The sequence below is a fragment of the Rousettus aegyptiacus genome, unplaced genomic scaffold, assembly GCF_014176215.1.
Source record: "Rousettus aegyptiacus isolate mRouAeg1 unplaced genomic scaffold, mRouAeg1.p scaffold_m13_p_2, whole genome shotgun sequence".
NCBI classification, from domain to species: domain Eukaryota; kingdom Metazoa; phylum Chordata; class Mammalia; order Chiroptera; family Pteropodidae; genus Rousettus; species Rousettus aegyptiacus.
Genome location: NW_023416295.1, coordinates 171,393,050 through 171,413,807, shown reverse-complemented (window position 1 = coordinate 171,413,807; position 20,758 = coordinate 171,393,050). Strand labels below are relative to the sequence as shown.

Here is a 20,758-nt window from a genome sequence, read left to right as displayed (position 1 = left end):
AAACAGGTCTTATTTATATCACTTTTCAACCTGTCTAGGAGAAAAGAATATTTATAAAAACATTTCAAAGAATTAGATGGAATTCTCTTATATTATTTTCTTTCCCTTAGAAAGCAGGCATCCTGTGTCTGGTTCCTCTGCTCTGCAAACTGAATTAACCTGCTATTCACATGTTGACACAGTCCACAAAAACAAAAACAAAAAACAAACAAACAAAAAACAGCTAAAGGCAAGACAAGGAAAGTCTAGGTTTTCCTCGTTCTTCTTCTGTAAGGCCAACTTAGGAAATGGATGTAAAATGAATCACCTAACAAGTAAAGCCCCAAATAAGCACTTTCATTTTCAAGGGGGGAAAAAAAAAGCAGCAAAATCAGAGCTGTAGTTTTCCTTAGGTCCACCACAAAGCAACACTCCCTATCACTGTGGCAATTTCTATGTCTTTTCCTTTAAATTCAAGCTGTAAAATAATTTTAGAGACATTCGTTCCAGACTACCTCTCAAATGTTCCAATCCTGACACAAAAGCTGAACTTATCGAAAAATTTATACTGAATTTAAACCATCACTTCTCATATTTCCATTACTAATATAATAACATTAATTTTACAAAAATAATAAAATACTTGCTCTTTAGAGATAGAGCACTTTAATTATCTTTATGTATTCGAATGGAGTCTTTTTGTTAAATTAGCGTGAAAGTCCCTTCATCTACACACAATTGGCCCAAAGAAACAGGCCATTTTCAGCACAAGAGGCCAATCCATTTTAACAGTGAATAAAGCTTTTGAAAGCACTACACACCCTCTTCCAGACTGTCAAATTTTCAAAATGGTCCAGCATTTTTCTCCATTTTTTAACACTTTCAGGTCCAGTACGCATCTTATAATTAGATTAATTAAAAAGGAAACAACAAAAAACAATGCTCCCTTCTAATCAAAATTATTCCATTTATGCTTAATTAGCTTTAATCCAAGTCTACATATTTAATGATGGGGATATGACAATTCAAGCCATTTGCATATTTTAAATGCTTTTCTAAACTATACTTTGTAACAGATTCAGAACAGTCTCTTTCTCATGCCAATATGCCCAGACATAAATCAGGAGGTACAAATTAGGGGAAAAAAGAAAAGAAAACAAGGCCTCTCAGAGCCAGGGATGTGCCGAGGGGGGGGCGGTAATTTACCCAGGGGTGGGGGCAGTTTACCCGCCACATCACAAACTACGATCCTTTCAGCCCACCAGACTGAGAAGCATTACATCACACTCTCACAATGATAGGGGGAGGTGGCTCTGAGAAAGCAAGTTTTCAGCTTTCTCCCCTCCCAGCTCCCAGGCTTTCTAGAATCCTGCATTAGGAGTAATGGAATTTAACTTCAGGGCACCGCACAGGTTCAAGGGGTAACTAACATATGTGCGTACACAGACAGCTACTTATCTGTGTGACCCTCGCTGACCACTTCACCATGGAAACACAGCCAAAACAGGCAACCGCACACACAGATGCTGAATTTGTGCTGAAGAGCCCCAGTTCGTCAGTATAAAATTCAACAAGAACTGTAATCGTGAGAAATGGAGAAGGCCGATCTCCCAAGAGAAACTGATAAAGAAATAACTCATCAGGGTGAATAGCTGTTTATATCTTTAAAACATCATGTTTACAAGACAGTCCTAACATTTGCTTCAAACCATGATCAAAATAACAGCGCATCTGGCTGCCCATTTGCGAACACACACACAGACCCAGTGCACATGAGCGCGCGCAGAGGAGAGGGGGGATCCACACATTGCTCGGGAGGGTTTCAAGCAGGGGAATCTACAAACCCAAACCTCCTGGTGTTCACTCGCCCCCGACCTGATGTTTAAAACGTACCAGGTCTCATTTAGTTTTCACATGTCTCTACGAAGGATGGCCTAGCTTAACAAGAAAAAGGGGGGGAAAAAGGCTTTCTCTTGGTAGTGCTTGCCCTCCCGGATCCTTTGTCGGCCTTAGCAGCCGAAAGAATGCAAACCCATTTATATTTATGCAAATTTTTGCAGCAGATTTAAGGGGGCAGGGAGAGGTCCGTGTTTTTTAAAAACCCCTTTCTAAATATCAAATTTCAAATTATTCACAGCTTCATTTATTGGCAAGACAGAAACAATGATGAAAATCTGCAGACAAATTAAAAGTGCAATTAAATCACTTCAAAATTTAAATATTTTACCAAGGCTCTTCCATTTCTAAAATGCCGAACCAAAAGTACATCACGGGTCTGATTTACAGATTCACGAAATGTCTGAAGCCAGTCTCCATGCTAGACAAATGTCGATTTGCAACACCACTAGTGAAAACAGTTAGACAAGATCCATATAAATCAATTGGTTTTAAAAAATTGAAAATATTTACCAACCTCATAAAGTGCAGCAGTGCTTAAATCCAGCAATTTGAGGCATACAAGGTAGAAATGGAAATGAAAAAAGGTCCAAAAAATGATTTCTTTTTGTCTATCTGTTTTTTTGTATTTTAAATATTCAGAAACCAGTAGAGACTCTGTCGGCCATTTTGGCTTGAACTAACTCTCTCACTCACTCTCCCTCTTGCTCTCTCTCTCCCCCTCTGTCTCTAAAGGAAGCAGCTTTTTGTGACCTTCAAATAGAGGCGGATCATGTGACTTCGGGTAGGTTTGTCAATCAGGAAAGGGGAGGGAGCTGGGGATGAAACTGCCTTAAAGGGAAAGCGGCCCTTTTCCACTCACTTTCATTTGTGAAATGCTGTTATCTCATACTCTCCGCCTACACACACTGAATGTGAAAGTGGCAACAGCATAAGGGTAACAGATGAACAAAATATAAAAACCTTTATTGGTTTATAGAAATATACTCGTTGCTAACGATTCTTGCAGATCCTGGAGCTTGGCTCGTTTGCTACAGTTATTCTCTGAGATGTTTGGGCAAGCACAGGCTGGCAAACTGTTCTTTAAAAGAGGGCTTAAACAATGCTTTACCCAAACAAGAGACTTTAGTTTTTGAAGATTAAGGTGAACTATAAGGCATAAGTGACCTCTAAGGAGCTCGTGAAATGCATGGAAAAAGACTGAGAGGAAATATACCACAGTATAAATTGTTGATGGCAACTCAGAGAGGTTCGGTGACATCAAAAATCACACAGCTAAACAGCTGCAGAGCAGAACTGGTTTCCCAGTTGAACTCCACATTCATTGTCTTGGGTCTATGTGTGTTTGGTTCCACCCCTCCAAATAAAAACTATGCTATAGCAGCAGTCCCCAATATTTTTGGCGCCAGGGACCAGCGCTCCTATGAGAATCTAACGCCTAATGACCTGAGGCGGAGCTGAGGCGGTGATGCTGGCGGGGAGCGGCCACAGATACAGGTGAAGCTCTGCTAGCTCCACCGCTCAATTCCTGCTGTGCAGCCTGGGTTCCGAGTAGGCCACTGACGGGCTGGGGTTGGGGACCCTGTTAACCACAGCGCAGAAAACTGAGTTCCTCTGGGATGGGGCAGATCTGAGTCATCTTTAATCTCCTCGCCCGCTGGAGGAAGTAGCTCTGCAGCTGACCTGGAGTAAGCACTAAATGAAAAACCTGCCTGGTTTCTCCTATCCTTAGGTAGGTCCCGTCTCACTATATGCATCTCGATTTCTAACCACCAAAGAAACCTATGCTGGGTTTGTGTCTCTAGCCCTGGGGCTAACAAGCTGTGCAACCTTAGTTAGGCAAGTCCTTTACCTCCCTGGGCCTCTGTGTTCTCATTTGTGGAATGTAAGGATAAGCCATCACTAGATGGTATCTTTGGTTCCTTTGTACTCGAAAACTGCACTTGAATTTTTTGTTGTTGTTGCAGTTCTGTTCATCTTATCCTTGTCATCTCAAAAGTAAGTCATTACTACAGGAAGGTTTTCCTTGTCCTTCCCAGTCTAGACCAGCCTTCCTTCTCAACACTTCTATAACAACTTTTACTACTTCATAGCACTGGTCATAATAACAGCAATTTATTATCTTTGAAAGAATGTGTTTACTGTAGGCCTTCCCCAGTAAGTATAAGGAAAAACACCACATCTTCCTTCATGGCTGTGTGAGGCCCTACACCAAGCCCTGCATTGTATGTAAATAAATGAATTAATTACTTGGACCTCCATTCAGAAGTGCTGAGCTGAACAGAAGGAATCTGCCACCCAAATGCAAGGATTAAAAATCACAGTTTCCAGAAACTTGCCTACATCTATTTGTTTAAAGGATTGTTTGAGGAAATAACTAAAATGATAACAATTGAGCAAGTGTCCACTGACTACCAGACTCCATCCATCTCCATAAACCAGAATAGGTGGGATTCCACAGTGTGATTCTCCCAGATGAACTAGGCCGACAGAGTGTAATCTGCATGCCAGCCCGTGTGTAATCTGCATGCCCGCCTGCCGAGAGCTGATGGATTCTGTAAGCTCTGCATTCCTTGAAAAGGTACCTATGATCCCTTTCAAAGTCCTATGTCTGTCATCCTGGCTCCTAGGTCTTTATATAGTTCCCCTCCTTCACTTTTTCTACTCTGATAGAAGAACAGGAAAAGAGCTGTTTCAGGGCAGGCAAGGGCCAAAGCCTAGACGATCTGGCAGCTTAAGTATTTCTGGCGTAAAAGGCTTCCACTGTCTTTGCACAGCCCTGAATGGAGTAGGAGCCAAGACCTGGACTGACAATTGAGATGTAGGCAAAAGCAGGAAACTCCTAGGATGGAAATTTTGAATACTTAGTCTATTTTTATCCTTCCAATACCTTCCAGATGAGTTACGGAAAGCTTACTTATGTGGAGCATGATTAACATGTTAAAATGCATAAAGACTGCACGGCCGCCTTGTTTTGATTTGTTATGGACATGCCCTCTTTCTCAAACTGAATTTTGCTAAGTCTCCATTCCCCAGTGCAGAAATTATTGAAGAATGTGTATATGTGTTACCTTGTGTTAAGTAACGAGCTGCTAAAAAAGTCAGGAGACATAAACACATTTTAGAACAAAATATTAGTTCTAGTTTCAAAAAATATGATCGATGTTTTTTCAACCTCCAGACATTTTTTTGGTGAGATAGCTCTATTAAAGCAATTAATCCAATTGTTTATGTAAAAGAAACAAGTGCAATAAGTATACCATTTCCCCTGTATTTCCAGACATTTTGGACTCCATGGTATTCTAATTATAATTCTTCATATTAACAATCATAGTTTTTAAATTATATTATTACAAAGTGAAGATACAAAGTAACGAAAAATGAGTTTATTTTTTAAAACAAATAAGCCAGAACTTACATACTCAAATACGTGTTATCTTTTAAAGTTGGAGCCTTTGGTGACTGTATACGACTATTAAAATATTTTTATTAGGAAACAGGATTGAAAAATAATGAACTAAACATGTAACTCAAAAATTTAGAAAATGAATAACAAACTCAAAAAAGACATTAATAATGATAAAAGCATAAACATAAAGCAATAGCAAAAAAGGAAAAAAAAAGCGTAGACAAGCGTAGACTAGATCAATAAAACCAGAAACTTTTTTTGTTTTTTAAAAAATAAAAATAGATAATCCCTTGGAAAGTCTGAGCAATTAAAAAAAGAGAAGTCATAAATAAACACCATGGCTAAGAAAGGGAACATTGTAACTACATACTTGAAGAGGATTTTTAAATTAATAGAGAATAAATAAAATTGAAGATTAAATAAAATGGATGACAGTCAAAGAAAACGGAGATTACCAAAATCTACTCATGAAAAGTTATGAAAAAAACAACAAAAACTCATAGCAGAAGTACGTAAAACAGTCAAAGAACTAGCAACTAAAACTACATGAGGCACAAATAGTTTTCTGGGTGAATTCTACCAAACTTCTATTGAACATACAATGTCCATTATATCTACTATTCCTGAACTTACAGAGATAAAAAGGAAAGGTTCCTAATTTCTTCTATGAGGCTTAAATATTTCTGATACCCATCTACATTAAGATGGTACCAAAAAAAAAACCACCATAGACCATTCTTCATTTGTGAAGACAGACACAAAAATCCTAATACTTGCAAATAGAATTTAAGAGAATAATTTATTATGGCCATAAAGTGTTTATACCAAAAATGCAAGGATGGTTAAATTACAAAATCTATTAACTCTTCATCTGTTCAGTAAGTCTGTACTATGTTTTCCACGATTTTGTGCTAGGATACAGCAATAAACCTGACAGGAAAGGTTCTCATGGGAGAAGAAATCACTGAAAAGGAAATGGGGTGATGGGATATGGAACAACTGAGGGAGACTCACTTTAGGTGAGGTGGTTAGGGAAGGAAGACTTTTCTCAGGAGGGATATTTAAGCTGAGTTAAAAAGCAACTGCTTGAGTGTTCACAGAATGAGAGAGATGATTGGAGGCTAGGACTTGTGAGCAGAGAGAGGCAGAAGATGAACTTGAGGAGGTAGGAGTTGCTAAATCATAATGGGTCTTGCAGGCTTTTATTTTACTTTAAGAACAGTGGAAAGTCACAGAAGAATTTTAAAGCAGGAGAGTGAACAGCACCAATTTCTCTATTATTTGCTCTCCATCTAATACCTAGGCTCAACAAGCTTTTCAGGGTCCAAGGAAAATGTTTGGGATCTGAAAAAATGTATTTATAAATCTAAAATACAAGAAGAAAATTATAACCATAAAAATTTACAAATGCTTAAATGTCCTCAAAATATAAACCAGCAACTTTATTCATTATTAAATTTAGCATTTATAAAATTTCATTACATTTGAAAACAATGCTTGCTTTGCAAATATTCCTAAATATATTAACTGTTAAGAAATCTTGGGTAATTATAAATTAAGTCAGTTTTTTGTAGCCAAAGAATTTCAGAAACAGAACAGTACAATTCTTTGAACATGTGATAGCAAAACTAAATAAAACCACATATTTAATATGGCATGTGGGTACCTTCTAACGTTTCCTATAAAGTGGGACATTTCCAAAACCTCCCAAAGTAAGCATTTCAAGGATCCATGGAGGTCTTACAACCACTTTAGGAGAAATGGTATCAGATTTATGTTTTCAAAAGTTCATCCTGCCTTCTGCATGGAAAATACATTATAGGAGACCAAGAGGAGAAGCAGAAAAGCAATGGAAGGTGACTGCCACCATCTAGGTGAGGGAGGGTATCCTGGACCAGGTGGAGGTGGTAGAGGTGGAGAAAAGTACATAACATATTTTGAAGGTAGAAGTAATTCTATCATGTGTTGTTAAGAATGTAACCTGTGGCCATGCAACATAGTAAGGTAAATCAATCCTTTCAAAAATAAGACTCCAAACTTGACGCACCACTCATTCATGCAGTCAAGAACTATCCGGCGTTAGATACAGTTCTAGAACCAGACCCAGGGGGATACAGAGATGACTGTTAACAACCCTGAAAGATGCAGGCATGTAAATCCATAAATAAAATAAAGCACGGTTAAGTGCCTTTATTAAAGTATAAGTATGCTAAGCAAAGTCAGTCAGAGTACATGATTTCACTCATTTGTGAGATATAAAGCTGAATGCAACAAACGTGACAGACAAACAAGCGACGCATGGACAGGGATGGTGGACCAGTGGTTCCCAGAGGGGAGCAGGGGAAAGGGGAGACAGACGGGGGTAAAAGCGGCCACATATTTGGTGACAGAAGGAAATCTAACTTTGGGTGATGAATATACAATGCAAAATATATATGACATGCTGCTGACTTGTATACTTGAAACTTATTTAATTTTATTAATCAATGTCACCCTAATAATTTTTAATAATAAAAATGGCTTTGAAATTCAACAGAGCAAGTGTCTACATCTTACTGTTTTTCAACATTCTTTCTAGCTTACTTTCATGCTTATTTGTAGGTAAAATTTAGATTATCTTCTATTTCTTTAAAAAAGTGTTACTTTTTTTTTAAAGTATAAATAGAGAGATAAGATAGTTATGCTATAGGAATATAAAAGACTAACTGCTGAGAAAGTCAGAAAAGATTTCACTGAGGAGGTGAGATCTTGAACTGAGTCTTTAAGAATGACTAGGAGTTTGCTGTGTAAAGAAGATAAGAAAGGCAAAGGTTTTTGTAATTCTTATCAACTTCGCTATCACCAAAAGATGGCGAGGAAGAAGGCCAACAAGAAAAATATATAAATATATAAGAGCTAAGTTTTCCCAGGATTCTTATCCCCAACAAAGTCAGAAGGCAGAAACAGTAGCCAAAACTACATGGGAATCTCCAAAGCAACTAGAATCCAAAATCTTTGGACTGTAGTCAGAAAATAGAAATCTAGCATTTACACTCTCATTACATTCAGAAATTAGAATGCTAGCAGATCTTTTAGGAAATATATATTTTAAAACTCTTTAAAACAAAATCTCTAAAATCAAGTTCAGATTTGGAGGACACCTTCCTTCCCTGACATGCCAGCTGAGTCCCCTGTGCTTCCTGGCACCTCGTACACACCTCAGTGGTGGCACCTTCATCCCCATTACTGTTATTCATTTACTTGGTGCTTTCCCCTCTAAAGTATGAGCTCCTTAAAGGCGGGGTATGTCGCTTGTATTTCTGGATCTAGTACACAGAAGGAATTCAATGAATGTTTGCTGAATGAATGACTAACTAACTGAATAAGCAAAAGAATACATGGATGAATACTAGGAACCTAAGTATTTATAGGGTACAAAAGAAGACAACATTTAAAATCCTATAATTGGGAGATAAGACATAGACACAGGTCAACGACACACTGTAAGATATATTAACTGTATGGTTCTACCCTAAGAGAAAGAGGAATTAGAAAATGGAAACACTACAGCTCAGTTAAAGCTGGGCTTTGTTCAAAGGAAGGACAAGACCATAATGGCCAAAACAGAGGCACTTCAGTATGAAGCGAATGAAGCTTAAGGTGCATTCGCTTCATCCTAAAGCGAATGGGGCTCCCCCAAAGCTCTAGGAAGGGTCCTAAAACTGTGCCCAAATGATCTCTCTTATTTTTTGCTACCATGTGTTTTTTCTATTTTTAGTGTGGTAAGATACACATAACAAAAAATTTACCATCTTTACCATTTTTTAAGTTGTGTTAAGTATAGTCACATTGTTTTGAAACAGATCTCCAGAAATTTTTCATCTTGTAAATCTAAAATTCTATACCCATTAAACAACCTCCTTTTCCTTCCCTCAAGCCCCTGGTGACTACCATTCTACTTTCTATTTATATAAATTTGATTGCTTATATATATACCTTATGCAAGTGGAATCATACCGTATTTGTGACCAGCTTATTTCACTTAGCATAACATTCTCAAGGTTCATCCATGTTGTAGCATGTGACAGCATTTCCTTCTTTTTATGGCTGAATTACATTCCAGTGCATGTATCTACCACATTTTGTTTATCCATTCATCTGCTGACGGGCACTTGGGTTGCTTCTATCCCTTGGCTATTGTGAACAGTGCTGCCATAATTATGGTTGTGCAAATGTTTCTTCAAGACACTGCTTTCTATTCTTTTTCATATAAACCCAGAAGAAGGATTGCTGGATCATATGGTAGTTCTATTTTTAAATTTCTGAAGAACCTCCATACCATTTCCATAGCAGTTATGCCACTTTATAATCCCACTAACAGTGCACAAAGGATTCAGTTTCTCCACATCCTTATTAACACTTGTTATTTACTTTTTTTAATAGCTATCCTAATGGGTGTGAAATGATTATATCTCATTGTGGTTTTTATTTTCTTTGCTAATTACTGAATATTTTTGATATGCTTGTTGGCCATTTATATATCATCTTTGGAGAAATGTCTACTCAAGTCCTCTGTCCATTTTTAACATCAGGTTATTTGACTTTTGTGTTGCTGAGTTGTAGTTCTTCATATATCGTAGATATTAATCTCTTATCAGATATATGACTTGCAGATATCTTCTGCCAGTCTGTAGGCTGCCTTTTAACTCTATAGATTTTGTTCTTTGATGCATAAAAACTTCTTTGTTTGATGTAGTCTCATTTTCTATTTTTGCTTTTTTGCCTGTGCTTTTGGTGTCATATACAAAGAATCATTGCAAAGTCCACGTTATGACGCTTTTCTCCTATGTTTTCTTACAGGTTTGAGTCTTAAGCTTTAATCTATTTTGAGTTAATTTTTGTAAATATTGTAAGATGAGGTCCAACTTCATTCTTTTGCAAGTGGGTAGCCAGCATACCCAACATCGTGTTGTTGAAAAGATTCTGCTCCCCAGTTAGTGGTCTTGGCGCCCCTGCCACGAGATCCTTTGACCTTCTCTGCGAGGGTTTATTTCTATTCCATCAGTCTGTCTGCCTGTCTTTATGCCAATGCCACATTGTTTTGATTGCTGTACCTTTGTAATATACTGTGAAATTAGGAGGTGAAAGTTATCCAACTCTGTTCCAAATTACCAATTATTTCTATACGATGTGCAAAGGCAAGATATTTTCATCACGGTCTTAACTCTGATTGTTAAAACCACAGCCTCTTTCCATCTCAACTTCCTCCCCTTCATATTCCCCGTCAGTAGAGTTAGCGTGGCCATAACTATTTGGGGATCACTAAAGAGAAAGTTAAGTTGATGATATATTTATTTATTTTGGGTTTAGTGGAATATATTTATGTAGTCACTTCCATGTATGGTCAAGGTATTGTTAATCATCCTTGTGTACAAATGTCACTAGACCAACTCATTCTGCATCACGACAGACATGTGCAGGGCCAGATCGCATCACAATATAAATGTGTCAATTCAAAGAGTACCTCAGGGTAAGCAATGTGCGAGAAAAAATGAAGCCATGTAATTATCTAATAGCTCATATATAAACATCTTATAGTTCACATATAAAAGAGACTTGGTGGAGGTTTTCCCAAAATTGATAGCAACCTTACAAATTTATATGATGTTACTAATAACAAGTTGTGAGGCTGAAGCTTTTCTAATCTATCAATAATAAAAACCATATTTTGGTTAACTATGCTATAGAAAACACTGAATTATCTCTCTATTCTCTTTTCAGAAAATAACACTTTTTACAATATGAAGGGCAATCAAAGAATGTGCAGCCAAAAAACATAGAGAAAAAAGTTTCACAGTTTTGTGTTAGACAGTGAATTAATACAAACATTACAGTATTTTTCTAAATTTTATATTTGTCAACTTTTTAGAAGTTGCTATTTTTGTGATTTATTTCCTCATCGTAAATAAAAATTCACTTTTGCACCAAATTTGCATTTGAAATTAATTTTCTATTTTTGAAAATGCATTCCTACAAAACCTAGATTTGTTCCTGGGCAAAAAGAAGGGTCTCTTGGCCTGAAGAAAGGCAGGTAGGGGGAAGGAAACCAGATGCTCATGGAACACCTTAAGGAGAGCCGCTGGGCAGGAGCAAAAAGATCCTTTAAACAGTAGAGAAAATACACACGTAGGTAAGATAAGGGCATATTGTAGAGGCCCTCGGAAGCAAAGGAAAAGTTCGTACTTAGTTAAAAAGGTATTTTCTGCAAAATAATCAACAACTGGCTTACACGTAGGGATGCTTAAAGAGAGTAATAGTGATAAAATCAGGTCTGTTGGAATATATATTCAAGAAAGCACTGAATATAAGGTCCGATATGACATGTTATCAATTCACTTTTCTTCTGATAGTAACAAATAAAATACTCTGGGATTAGGATTTTTAATAACCCCTCCTCAGATTTTTAAAGTGAGTATATAGAACATGGATTCTTAACAGTAGATGGGAACTTACCAATGTCTTCATTCATCCAATATTTATTTATTTATTGATGCTTTTTTGTGGGCCATCGGCGGTGACTACGCCACAAAGTCTTGGTCCTCGCAGAGTTGAGGACCTAGCATGAAGCCTTAAAGTGACCTTTTACCGCCCACCATCACGTTGTGCCTCCTCTTTACTGCACTTTCCCCATCTGCTTCGGCCCAAAGAGATTCCCAGCGGGAAGAGAAACCCAAAACCCAGGCAGAATGCTCAGGGCAGAACTTGTGTCCATAGTGTCCATAGCCTCTACTGATCACAAAATCTGGGGGAAATAAACACTAGCCTCTCTTCCTAACACCGATGAAGATTCTTGCCACTGAACATGTATTCCTTTACCTATAGTTACAAAATGATATGTATTTCAAAACATTCTACAACTACATGACAAACAATAACATCTTCAAAAAAGAAGCCTTAAGACACCAATTTCAAGGAACTGGACAAAAACATCTTGCTTTTCAAGTAATGTTTTTCCATAAAGGCATATTATTTGTCCATAAGTAGAATATAAGCTAAATAAATAAGACTTTTATTAAATTAACAGCAGTTTTCTGAGAGCTGCATGATCTACCTTATTCATTGTTTAAAATCACCACTTTAACCTGTAAGTAGTAGTAACCCATACAGTTTGCAGTCATTTTCAATTAAGACACACATATCTCCTGAAGTTATTCTTACTGTAATTAATCCCAGACATCCAAGAAAAACCTCATCAAATAGATTCAGAACTTATTTATTATGATTCTGAAACTCCTGAGGAAAAAAGACATTTTCAGAGAATTAATTTTTTTAAGTAACTTCAATGAAAATTAGAAAATTTTATTAGCAAATGAAAGTTTCCCAAAGACCAAGTACAAAGTTATACTAAAATTCCCAGCAGCAAAAATTCCATGAGCATAACTATCATCTATTGAACTTCTTTGTGGCATTTTCAAAATACCAATTAACTTGAAAATAAAACTCATTTCCTGTCTCCCAAAAACAATATGAAAAGATTATATAGAAATCCAACTATTCTTCTGATGTCCAGCTTACTGCTGTGTAATAATGATTGAGTGTACTCATTCAATTTGGTACTTCTTAATAAGTTTATTTCAACATGTATGAATTTTAATGGTTCAAAGGGGGAAAAAAAACTGCTGAAAAAACTGATAGTAGAATACAGAATATAAAATGCTTGAAAAAAACTTTCCTATGATTAAATACCAAGATTTGTGCTGTGAAGATAATTATAAGTGATTTGGAAATATTTTCATTTTTTTCTGTTTTTAGGTAATGCTGTTGAGCTACCTAAAGTTTTTAAGCGAGCATCTCAAAGAACTGTTTCCTAAGAGCTTAGTGTTAAATTGGGTGGTCAAATATGAAACAAACAGTATCCTAAGAGAAGAAATCCTTGCTGTAGAGATCTGGGGAGAACAGACTTCAGTATAAGATGAATCCAATGAACATAGAACTGTAGGTTAAGGAATTAGGTAGAAACAGAAATAAAGATAAGGTAAGGACAAACTGTTAGAACTTACGAAAGGTCTGTATGATTATTAATTTAGAAAAATTAAAAGGGCATTTTATAACTAGACATTTAAGTTGAGAAGCATGTAATTAGTAAGAAGAGAATTTAATCAAGACATTGGAGTTAAGACATTTAAAAAAACAGCACGAAGCCATATTACACCACACAGGGGCACAGAGAACAGTGTTGACTCCATAAATTACATTTATCTCTCTGAATCGATATAAAACTGTCTTCAACACTTTGATTTCCTTACAGGACTCCCACATAAGCATTAAACAGATACTCCCTTAGAAAGGGAAATAAAAAAAGACGGCACCCCAAAGGAGTAGAAATACAGAAATTAATAAAATTAATTCTCCTGACAATCACTAAAAAGGGGATACTGTCTACAAAACACATTATTCACTTTTGCGGCTTTTTAAATTTTAATATGCTTTATTTAGTACAACAGACTCAAAAGATTACCATTTCAACATAAAATCAATATCAAAGTTATTAATTTTACATTCTTTTTGTCATTGTCCTGAAAGTACTTGCCATATTTTTTACCAGGCTATATTTTGCCTTTAAGGTACATTTCAATTTGGTTGCTCATTTTTCGTTGTGGCAAAAAAACGTATAACATTATATTTAACATCTTAACCATTTTTAAGCACAAAATTCAGTAGTTAAGCATATTTGCATTGTTTTGCAACAGACTCTAGAACTTTTTCATGAAAATCTGAAACTCTGTACCCATTAAAAACGAATTCCCCATCCTCCATCTCCATAGCTCTTTCTATGATTCTGACTGACTGAGATTCTTCATGTGGGTGGAATCATATAGCATTTGACTTTTGTGACTGGCTTATTCTGCTTAGCATAATGTCCTTCAGGTTCATCCATGTTGTAAGGCATGATAGGATTTCCCTCCTTTTTAAGGCTTCATAACACTCCATTGTATGCACACACCACATTTTCTTTACCCATTCATCTGTCAGTGGACATCTGGGTTGCCTCCACCTCTTGGCTATTGTGAATAATGCTGCAATAAACATGGGTGTGCAAATAACTTTCTGAGATCCTACTTTGAGAGATTTGTTTTTAATGATGACTTTTTGTAAAATTAACCAAAATAATTAAGAAAATGCAATCAACGAAAATTTATTTGGAAAAAATGAATAATTTGAGTAGGTTAAAGGCAAGAATCTTTTGAGAATGAGTAAATTATAGCATGGAGATTTAAAACTTAGACTCATTCGTAAGTTAAAATTTTTTTTAAAGAAAAAAATGTAAAAGAGGCCAAACTCATTAATACATCAAAACTGATATTTAACTTAAAAATAGTTTACAGCTAATTATCTACCCACAAACATTCAGACCATCAACTGAATCATAAATAAAACCAAATGGGAGGAGGGAGATAGATGGTATAAAAGGGGTCGAATATGTGGTGACAGGAAGAAATCTAACTATGGGAGGTGAAATTAAAAAATAAACTAACTAACAAACAAATAAAACTAAATCAAAAGCCTGTCTTGGTAGAAACATTTTATCTGAAATGAGCTTTCAATAAGCACGGTCCGACACAATTTATGGGTAAGTGTCTGCTCATGCTGCTTTTTGAAAAGCTGTAATAGTTTTATATTTACCCCTGTGTTAAACACATTCTGTGATTAATACTATGTGAGTTTAATGTAGTAATTATGTGGCAATAAACTGAGCTTGTCTGAGTTGCTACAGCAGCTGTAAAGTGAATATCCTCAGTAAAATGATTATATTAAGATATACTAATAGTAAATAAACCTCAGTAAAAAGCAACATATATAGACAAAGTGTTAAAAGTTATACACTCTACTAAATCTTATTTACTAACACACACCAGAATTCAGCACAACTGATCTAAATAACAGTTTAGCACGGATATTTTTCAATATCAAAAGTCAATTATTTTTCAAGAAAGCTCTGTATATGCATAGCTACCTTAATCCGCCTATTAATGGAACTCAGTTTCATTGAAATAAACATCACAGAAATAAAATATTTTTCGACACTTCTGTAATCTATGTAAAAAATGTGAAATGAAGAAACAAGTGACATAGATTAGCTAAGAAAAATAATTTTAGACCTAATCCTTACAAGAGTTTTCTCTGTTACCTCGAGAAAGTTATATTATCCCTGTGCTCCATCTGTCTCCATAAATAAATACACTATTTCTACATGCTAATACCAATGAATATGAGCCCTTTTGGAAACCAATTTAGAAAATGATTAAGTTAGATTTTTGCCTCACACCACACACAAAAATGAGTACCAGAGTTCAATTAAATGTCTAAATGTAAAAAATAAAGCTGAAAAACTAAGGATATTTTTGTCATGTTAGAGTTGGGAAAACTTCTCTAAGCAAGCACAAAACATAGCAGCCATGAAGGTTGACTGATTTTACTACATAAAAATTTAAAAGATGTACTAGTAAGAAAGATACCGCAATGTTAAAAGATAAGGACTAGGAGGAAATATTTAAGACATCTCAACAAAGGTTAGTATCCATACTTTAGAAAGCACTTCCTATTAAAATAAACAATCCAATAGAAACAAGGAATAATATATAAATAAGTGGTACACAAAATACAAATCAATGGTCAATAAACTAACAAAAGATATTCCATCTTATTAGTAAGCATCAAAGTGCAAATTAAAACTGTGGCAAAAATTTCAAGTTAACTTTACTGTCGTCAAAGATATAAAGAGGCACTCTCATAACACTGATAGAAATGAACGTTGGTATAACTTTTTTGGAAGGTAATTTGATAGTATGATAGTAGATACTTCCATGTGAAAAACACATGCCCATCTCTAAAAATCCATTCTACAGAAAAACATCTGTGCATAAAGGTATACAAATAAGGATGTTCAACATAATATTGTTTATAATAACCAAAATGGAAGCCATCAAAATATCTATTACAGAATGATTATGGTAGATCGATTCAACAGAATGTTGAACGAAACAGACTGTAAAAGGTGTCAAATTTTAAAAGTTTCAGAAGAATCAAGTTAGAAAAAAATCTAGTCGTTTTAAAATATAGAGAGAAAATGTTTAGGAGGGGAAATAGTGTAAAAGAAGGGTCTCACTTTTATTTCTAAATCCACATTTACTGTTTAAATGTTTTATGACGTATTACTTTTCGAATTAAAAAACAAAAGAATGAATGGGAATTTCATAAGTAATTCAGCAATGTGGCACTTTCATGATCTAGAATACAGATCCTCCTATTCAGGATTCAATCATTCTTTGCCAACTACAGTTCTGAGCTACAAATAAATAAATAAATAAATCTTTTTACTTCTGTTGCCTCAAACAAAGAACATAGCACTTCTGCTCCCCACTCCCACAGAAGAGGCGGGTAGGTCTCTAGGAGGAACGCCTAGTGAGAAGACTCAGTTCTGCTTTATCATTTTAATATATGATGGCAGACCAAACTCAGAAAAACAAAGAAAAACAAAAACAAAACTGGCTTCACCTGTGAAAAGGAAGTGTGAGAGACCGTGAAAACAAGGGAGAATGGTAAGACCACAACACATAGCATTTCAGGTCCGCTGGGGCTGTTAGAAGCTCTCGAACGGAAGTACAGTTTGTATAACATAAAACTTGTGGGAGAATCTGCCCAAGCAAAGTTTCCTGAATATCTAAAGAAGCTGATTCAGGATAGGGGTTACTGGAGCAGGTTTTTAAAGATAAAGACTGGTTTGTTCAAGAAATGAATACCCTCTAGAGAACAGAACTTTCATCTGTGTTTTAAAAATAGGCTTAATGCCATTTTCATTGTTTCCCCCAACTTCCTCTTATCCATGAGACTTTGATCTTGACAACTGCAGTTTTCTTAACCATAGTACTTTTCAGGAACATAGCTTCCAACACTGGCAAAGGATTTAGGTTCAAGAGATATTATAAACCACTTTAAAGCCAGAAAGATCTGGGTTCAAATCCTAACTTCCGTTTCAAGCTGCATTACCACAGGCAAGTTACCTACCCTGATCTCTGAATAAAATGGAGACACTGTACTAGGCAAAGTACTTTGTGCACAGAAAACCCTAGTCGAATGGGAGCTATGATTTTTATATTATAAAGACCTCTGACCAGCATGTAGGGCTGAGGGAGTAGGCAAGGGGACAGGGAGAAACACCTGAAGTGATCCTGTAATTACACTGGGACTAGATGTCTGCCATTCTAATTCGCTAAAGATGAATTGATTCCATCAGTCCATGCAGAATAGAAGTGCATGTGACAGAATACAGCAGTTAGGATTTATATTGTAAGTTATTTTTAAAACTGCCTGGTTAGCAAATTAAACCAGCTGTGAAAATATCCTGGTTTCCATTCACAACAAATACAAGACAAACATTCTCCTTTAATGAACCTGGCCGTGTGGCAGCATGGCATATTCTGCATAATTCATTCCTAAGGGTTTCAGAGACATAATTTTCATAACACAGACCAAAACTAAACTATTTTCTAGTTAAAAAAAAAAAAGATGAGAGAAAGGAGTTTCTCTCTATAGATTTTTGGTAAATTCCATGAATCACTATTCCATTCGATTTAGGAGACTACTGTCTGAATAAAAAATAGTAGTTATGTCAGTCCTTTAAAGAGTCTTAACTGTTTTTCCTTTAAAAGGACATATGAAACACCAGTCTGCTCAGCAACACAGTTTTTCAAGTTCTGTGACAGAGGGAAAAAAAAATATCTCTACTCACTGCCACCAAAAAGCTACCCAGAGGACTCCCAATTTGAGATTTAAAACCAATCACTCTTTAAGACGTCAGGGAAAAAATCCTGAATTATGCAGAATGTTGGCTAAGCTATGTTACTTACAATTCCTATCCTTTAGGGAAACAATTAGTAATTTAAACAAAGATCAGAAGTATAAATAACTGAATGGAATAGCATTTCAGGAAGTACTAGTCAAATAAATTCACACGTGGAATGCAGGGAAACAGCCTATTAATTTCGTCACTCATAAAGACATTCTAAGAAAAGGATATACAATTTTATACTTTCTTTGGAAATCAACCAGACTGAATTAGTTCAACTTGGAACATCCTGAGCCTTAAAGTCTTTGCTAAAGTGTAACATAAATTTTGATTAGTCAAGTATGAAAAACTACAAAGCGAACTTTCTTGTCCCTCCAGTTAGTCTGTCTATAAATAGAAGTAATGCATACACAGTCACCAAAGCAACTGGTGAGTTCCACAATGTGCCCAACACATACATCCCTTGCAAACATACTCTCAGCATGTTTAACCAAAGCGCTTCTGAAGATGTGTAATAAGACCCTTTTAAAATAAACGGTGACTCACTGTTTGCTTTCTTCACCAGGAGGTGGAGTCTTGCCATGCCCTTCCATTACAAAATCCTCCTGTTCCACCTGCAAAGGCAAGAATCACAGGTCAGTCAGTAACTAAGCTGCAACTCACTCCAAAGGGCCAGCGCCGGCCCTTGCAGACCTCACGGCATTTCGGCATTTCACTACGGTGCCTGGTACAGAAGCTTAGCCAATGGCTTTCACGCTCAATGTTTGCCTAAGGCACCTCGCATCGGGTGTCCAGATTTGCAGAATAAAAAAGGAAGCAGGATGATCTGTGAAAAAGTGTTAGCATCCAGAATGTAATAAAGAATTGTTATGAATCAATAAGAAAAAGACAACCTACCAGAAAAATTTACAAAATAACTGAGTCGGAATTTCACTGGAGAGGACACATAAATGGCCCTAAACATTTGTAAAGATGTTTGATCTCACATCTATCAGAAAAACACAAATTAAAACCACGGAGAGATACCATTTTACAACTCCCAGGTTGGTTAAAATTAAAAAGTCAGGCAATATCAAGTACTGACAAAGGTACAGAGCAACAACAACTCTCATTCACTCATGGTGGGAGGAAAAATTGGTACAACCACTTCAAAAAGTTTGCCACTGTATAACATGTGTTATTTACTGTAGAGACTAGTAGTTGCTTAGCTAGGTGTACACCCTAGAGAAACTTTTGCACATACGGTAGCATTATTTTTAACAGAAAACAATACAGAGACAAACATCCATCGACAGAAAAACAGGTAAACAGGCTATGGTGTTTATAGACAACAGAATATTTACTGCATGAAAATGAATAAATTGCAGCAACACATCTCAACCTGGATGAGTTACAAAAGCACAATATTGGGTGAAAGAGCCAGTCACAAAAGAATACATATACAGTATAATTCCGTTACTTTAATGTTTACATATATACATTTTAAACCATATACACATGTTTATGTAGACACTCTTGTCTACATATATGGTTTATAAAACTATAAAGAAAAGGAAAGACTATTACAAAATTTAAGCTAGTGAATGTTTAGGAATCCAGGAGGGAGGGGATTCAATCAGGAAGAGGCACTTGGTAGGCTATGGTTATATCTATTTCTTGGCCTACGTAGTAGGTATACAGACATTTGTTTTATAATTATTCTTTTTAACTGTACATTTTCTCTTTTCTCTTTTTACATGTCTGATTTATTTCTCAATACAAATTTTCAAAGAAAAAAACATTTTACTATTCCAAATGATTTACTGACCAATAAAGGAAGATAAGTGACAGAAACAGAGCTACCTCTACACACAGGGACAATCTGTCAATCCTACAAAAACTTCCCCCAAAGGCTAATTAACAAGAATCAAACAGACATAACCAAAGAGATAGATACTATTCCCAACTTAGAAAAATAAATTATGAGGACAAAGGTGGTGTTTTATTATGACCCTACCGGGCCATCGGAGCAGAGAAAAATAGTATGTAAAACCTGGGGGCTGAAGTTAAAGATTTGGAGCCAATGTAGGGAGGCTGTGGGCTTTTTGATGTTTTTTCTCATCACTATTGTTTTTAGAAATTGACTATGCATAAGCATTTTTAAAAAAACTGACAAGCAGAGGCTAATGCCCACAATTTAACTGGGAAGGATTTTTAAAGATAAGCATCAATAAAATTTTTATAATATATATGTGGAAGAACAGTCATTCTTGCCTTTGAGAAAATGATTTAGGCTGAGGTTTGAAAGAACTTAATAAATTTAAACAATTTGTCACTTTTTTATAATGAAGGCATAACATTTATACGATTGAGTGCACAGAATGCACAGCTCAGTGGTTTTTCTCACATATGGGTACATTCTTGTAATCAACCCAATCAAGATCATCTCTAGATCATACAGTTCTCTCTGTGACTTCGTAGCCCTGTTTTTTCTTCCAGAAGTTTTAGATCACTGTATAAATTCAGGATGGAAGAATCCTCCCTCTCCTGTGATGAAACCCCCATAGGCTGCAGGATCAGAAGTCCATAAGAGAAGAATAAAAATTGAAACCTGGTTTGAATTTCGCAGTATGCAATATGTGGCTTTTATTATTCTTGCTTATCATCTT

At 35.9% G+C, this 20,758-nt stretch overlaps 1 protein-coding gene across 4 annotated transcripts in view; it reads right to left on the bottom strand.

The window, feature by feature from the left end:
* Window positions 1-20,758, bottom strand: part of TNRC6B (trinucleotide repeat containing adaptor 6B) — a 216,532-nt gene that overhangs the window by 118,313 nt on the left and 77,461 nt on the right. For 3 of the 4 annotated variants that reach the window (XM_036237544.1, XM_036237545.1, XM_036237547.1), the window contains one exon: window positions 18,657-18,724. In XM_036237544.1, the coding sequence (XP_036093437.1) occupies window positions 18,657-18,724 (68 nt within the window). Of the gene's footprint in view, window positions 1-2,392; window positions 5,408-18,656; window positions 18,725-20,758 lie in introns of those variants that run through there. The other variant, XM_036237546.1, reaches the window with a different exon arrangement.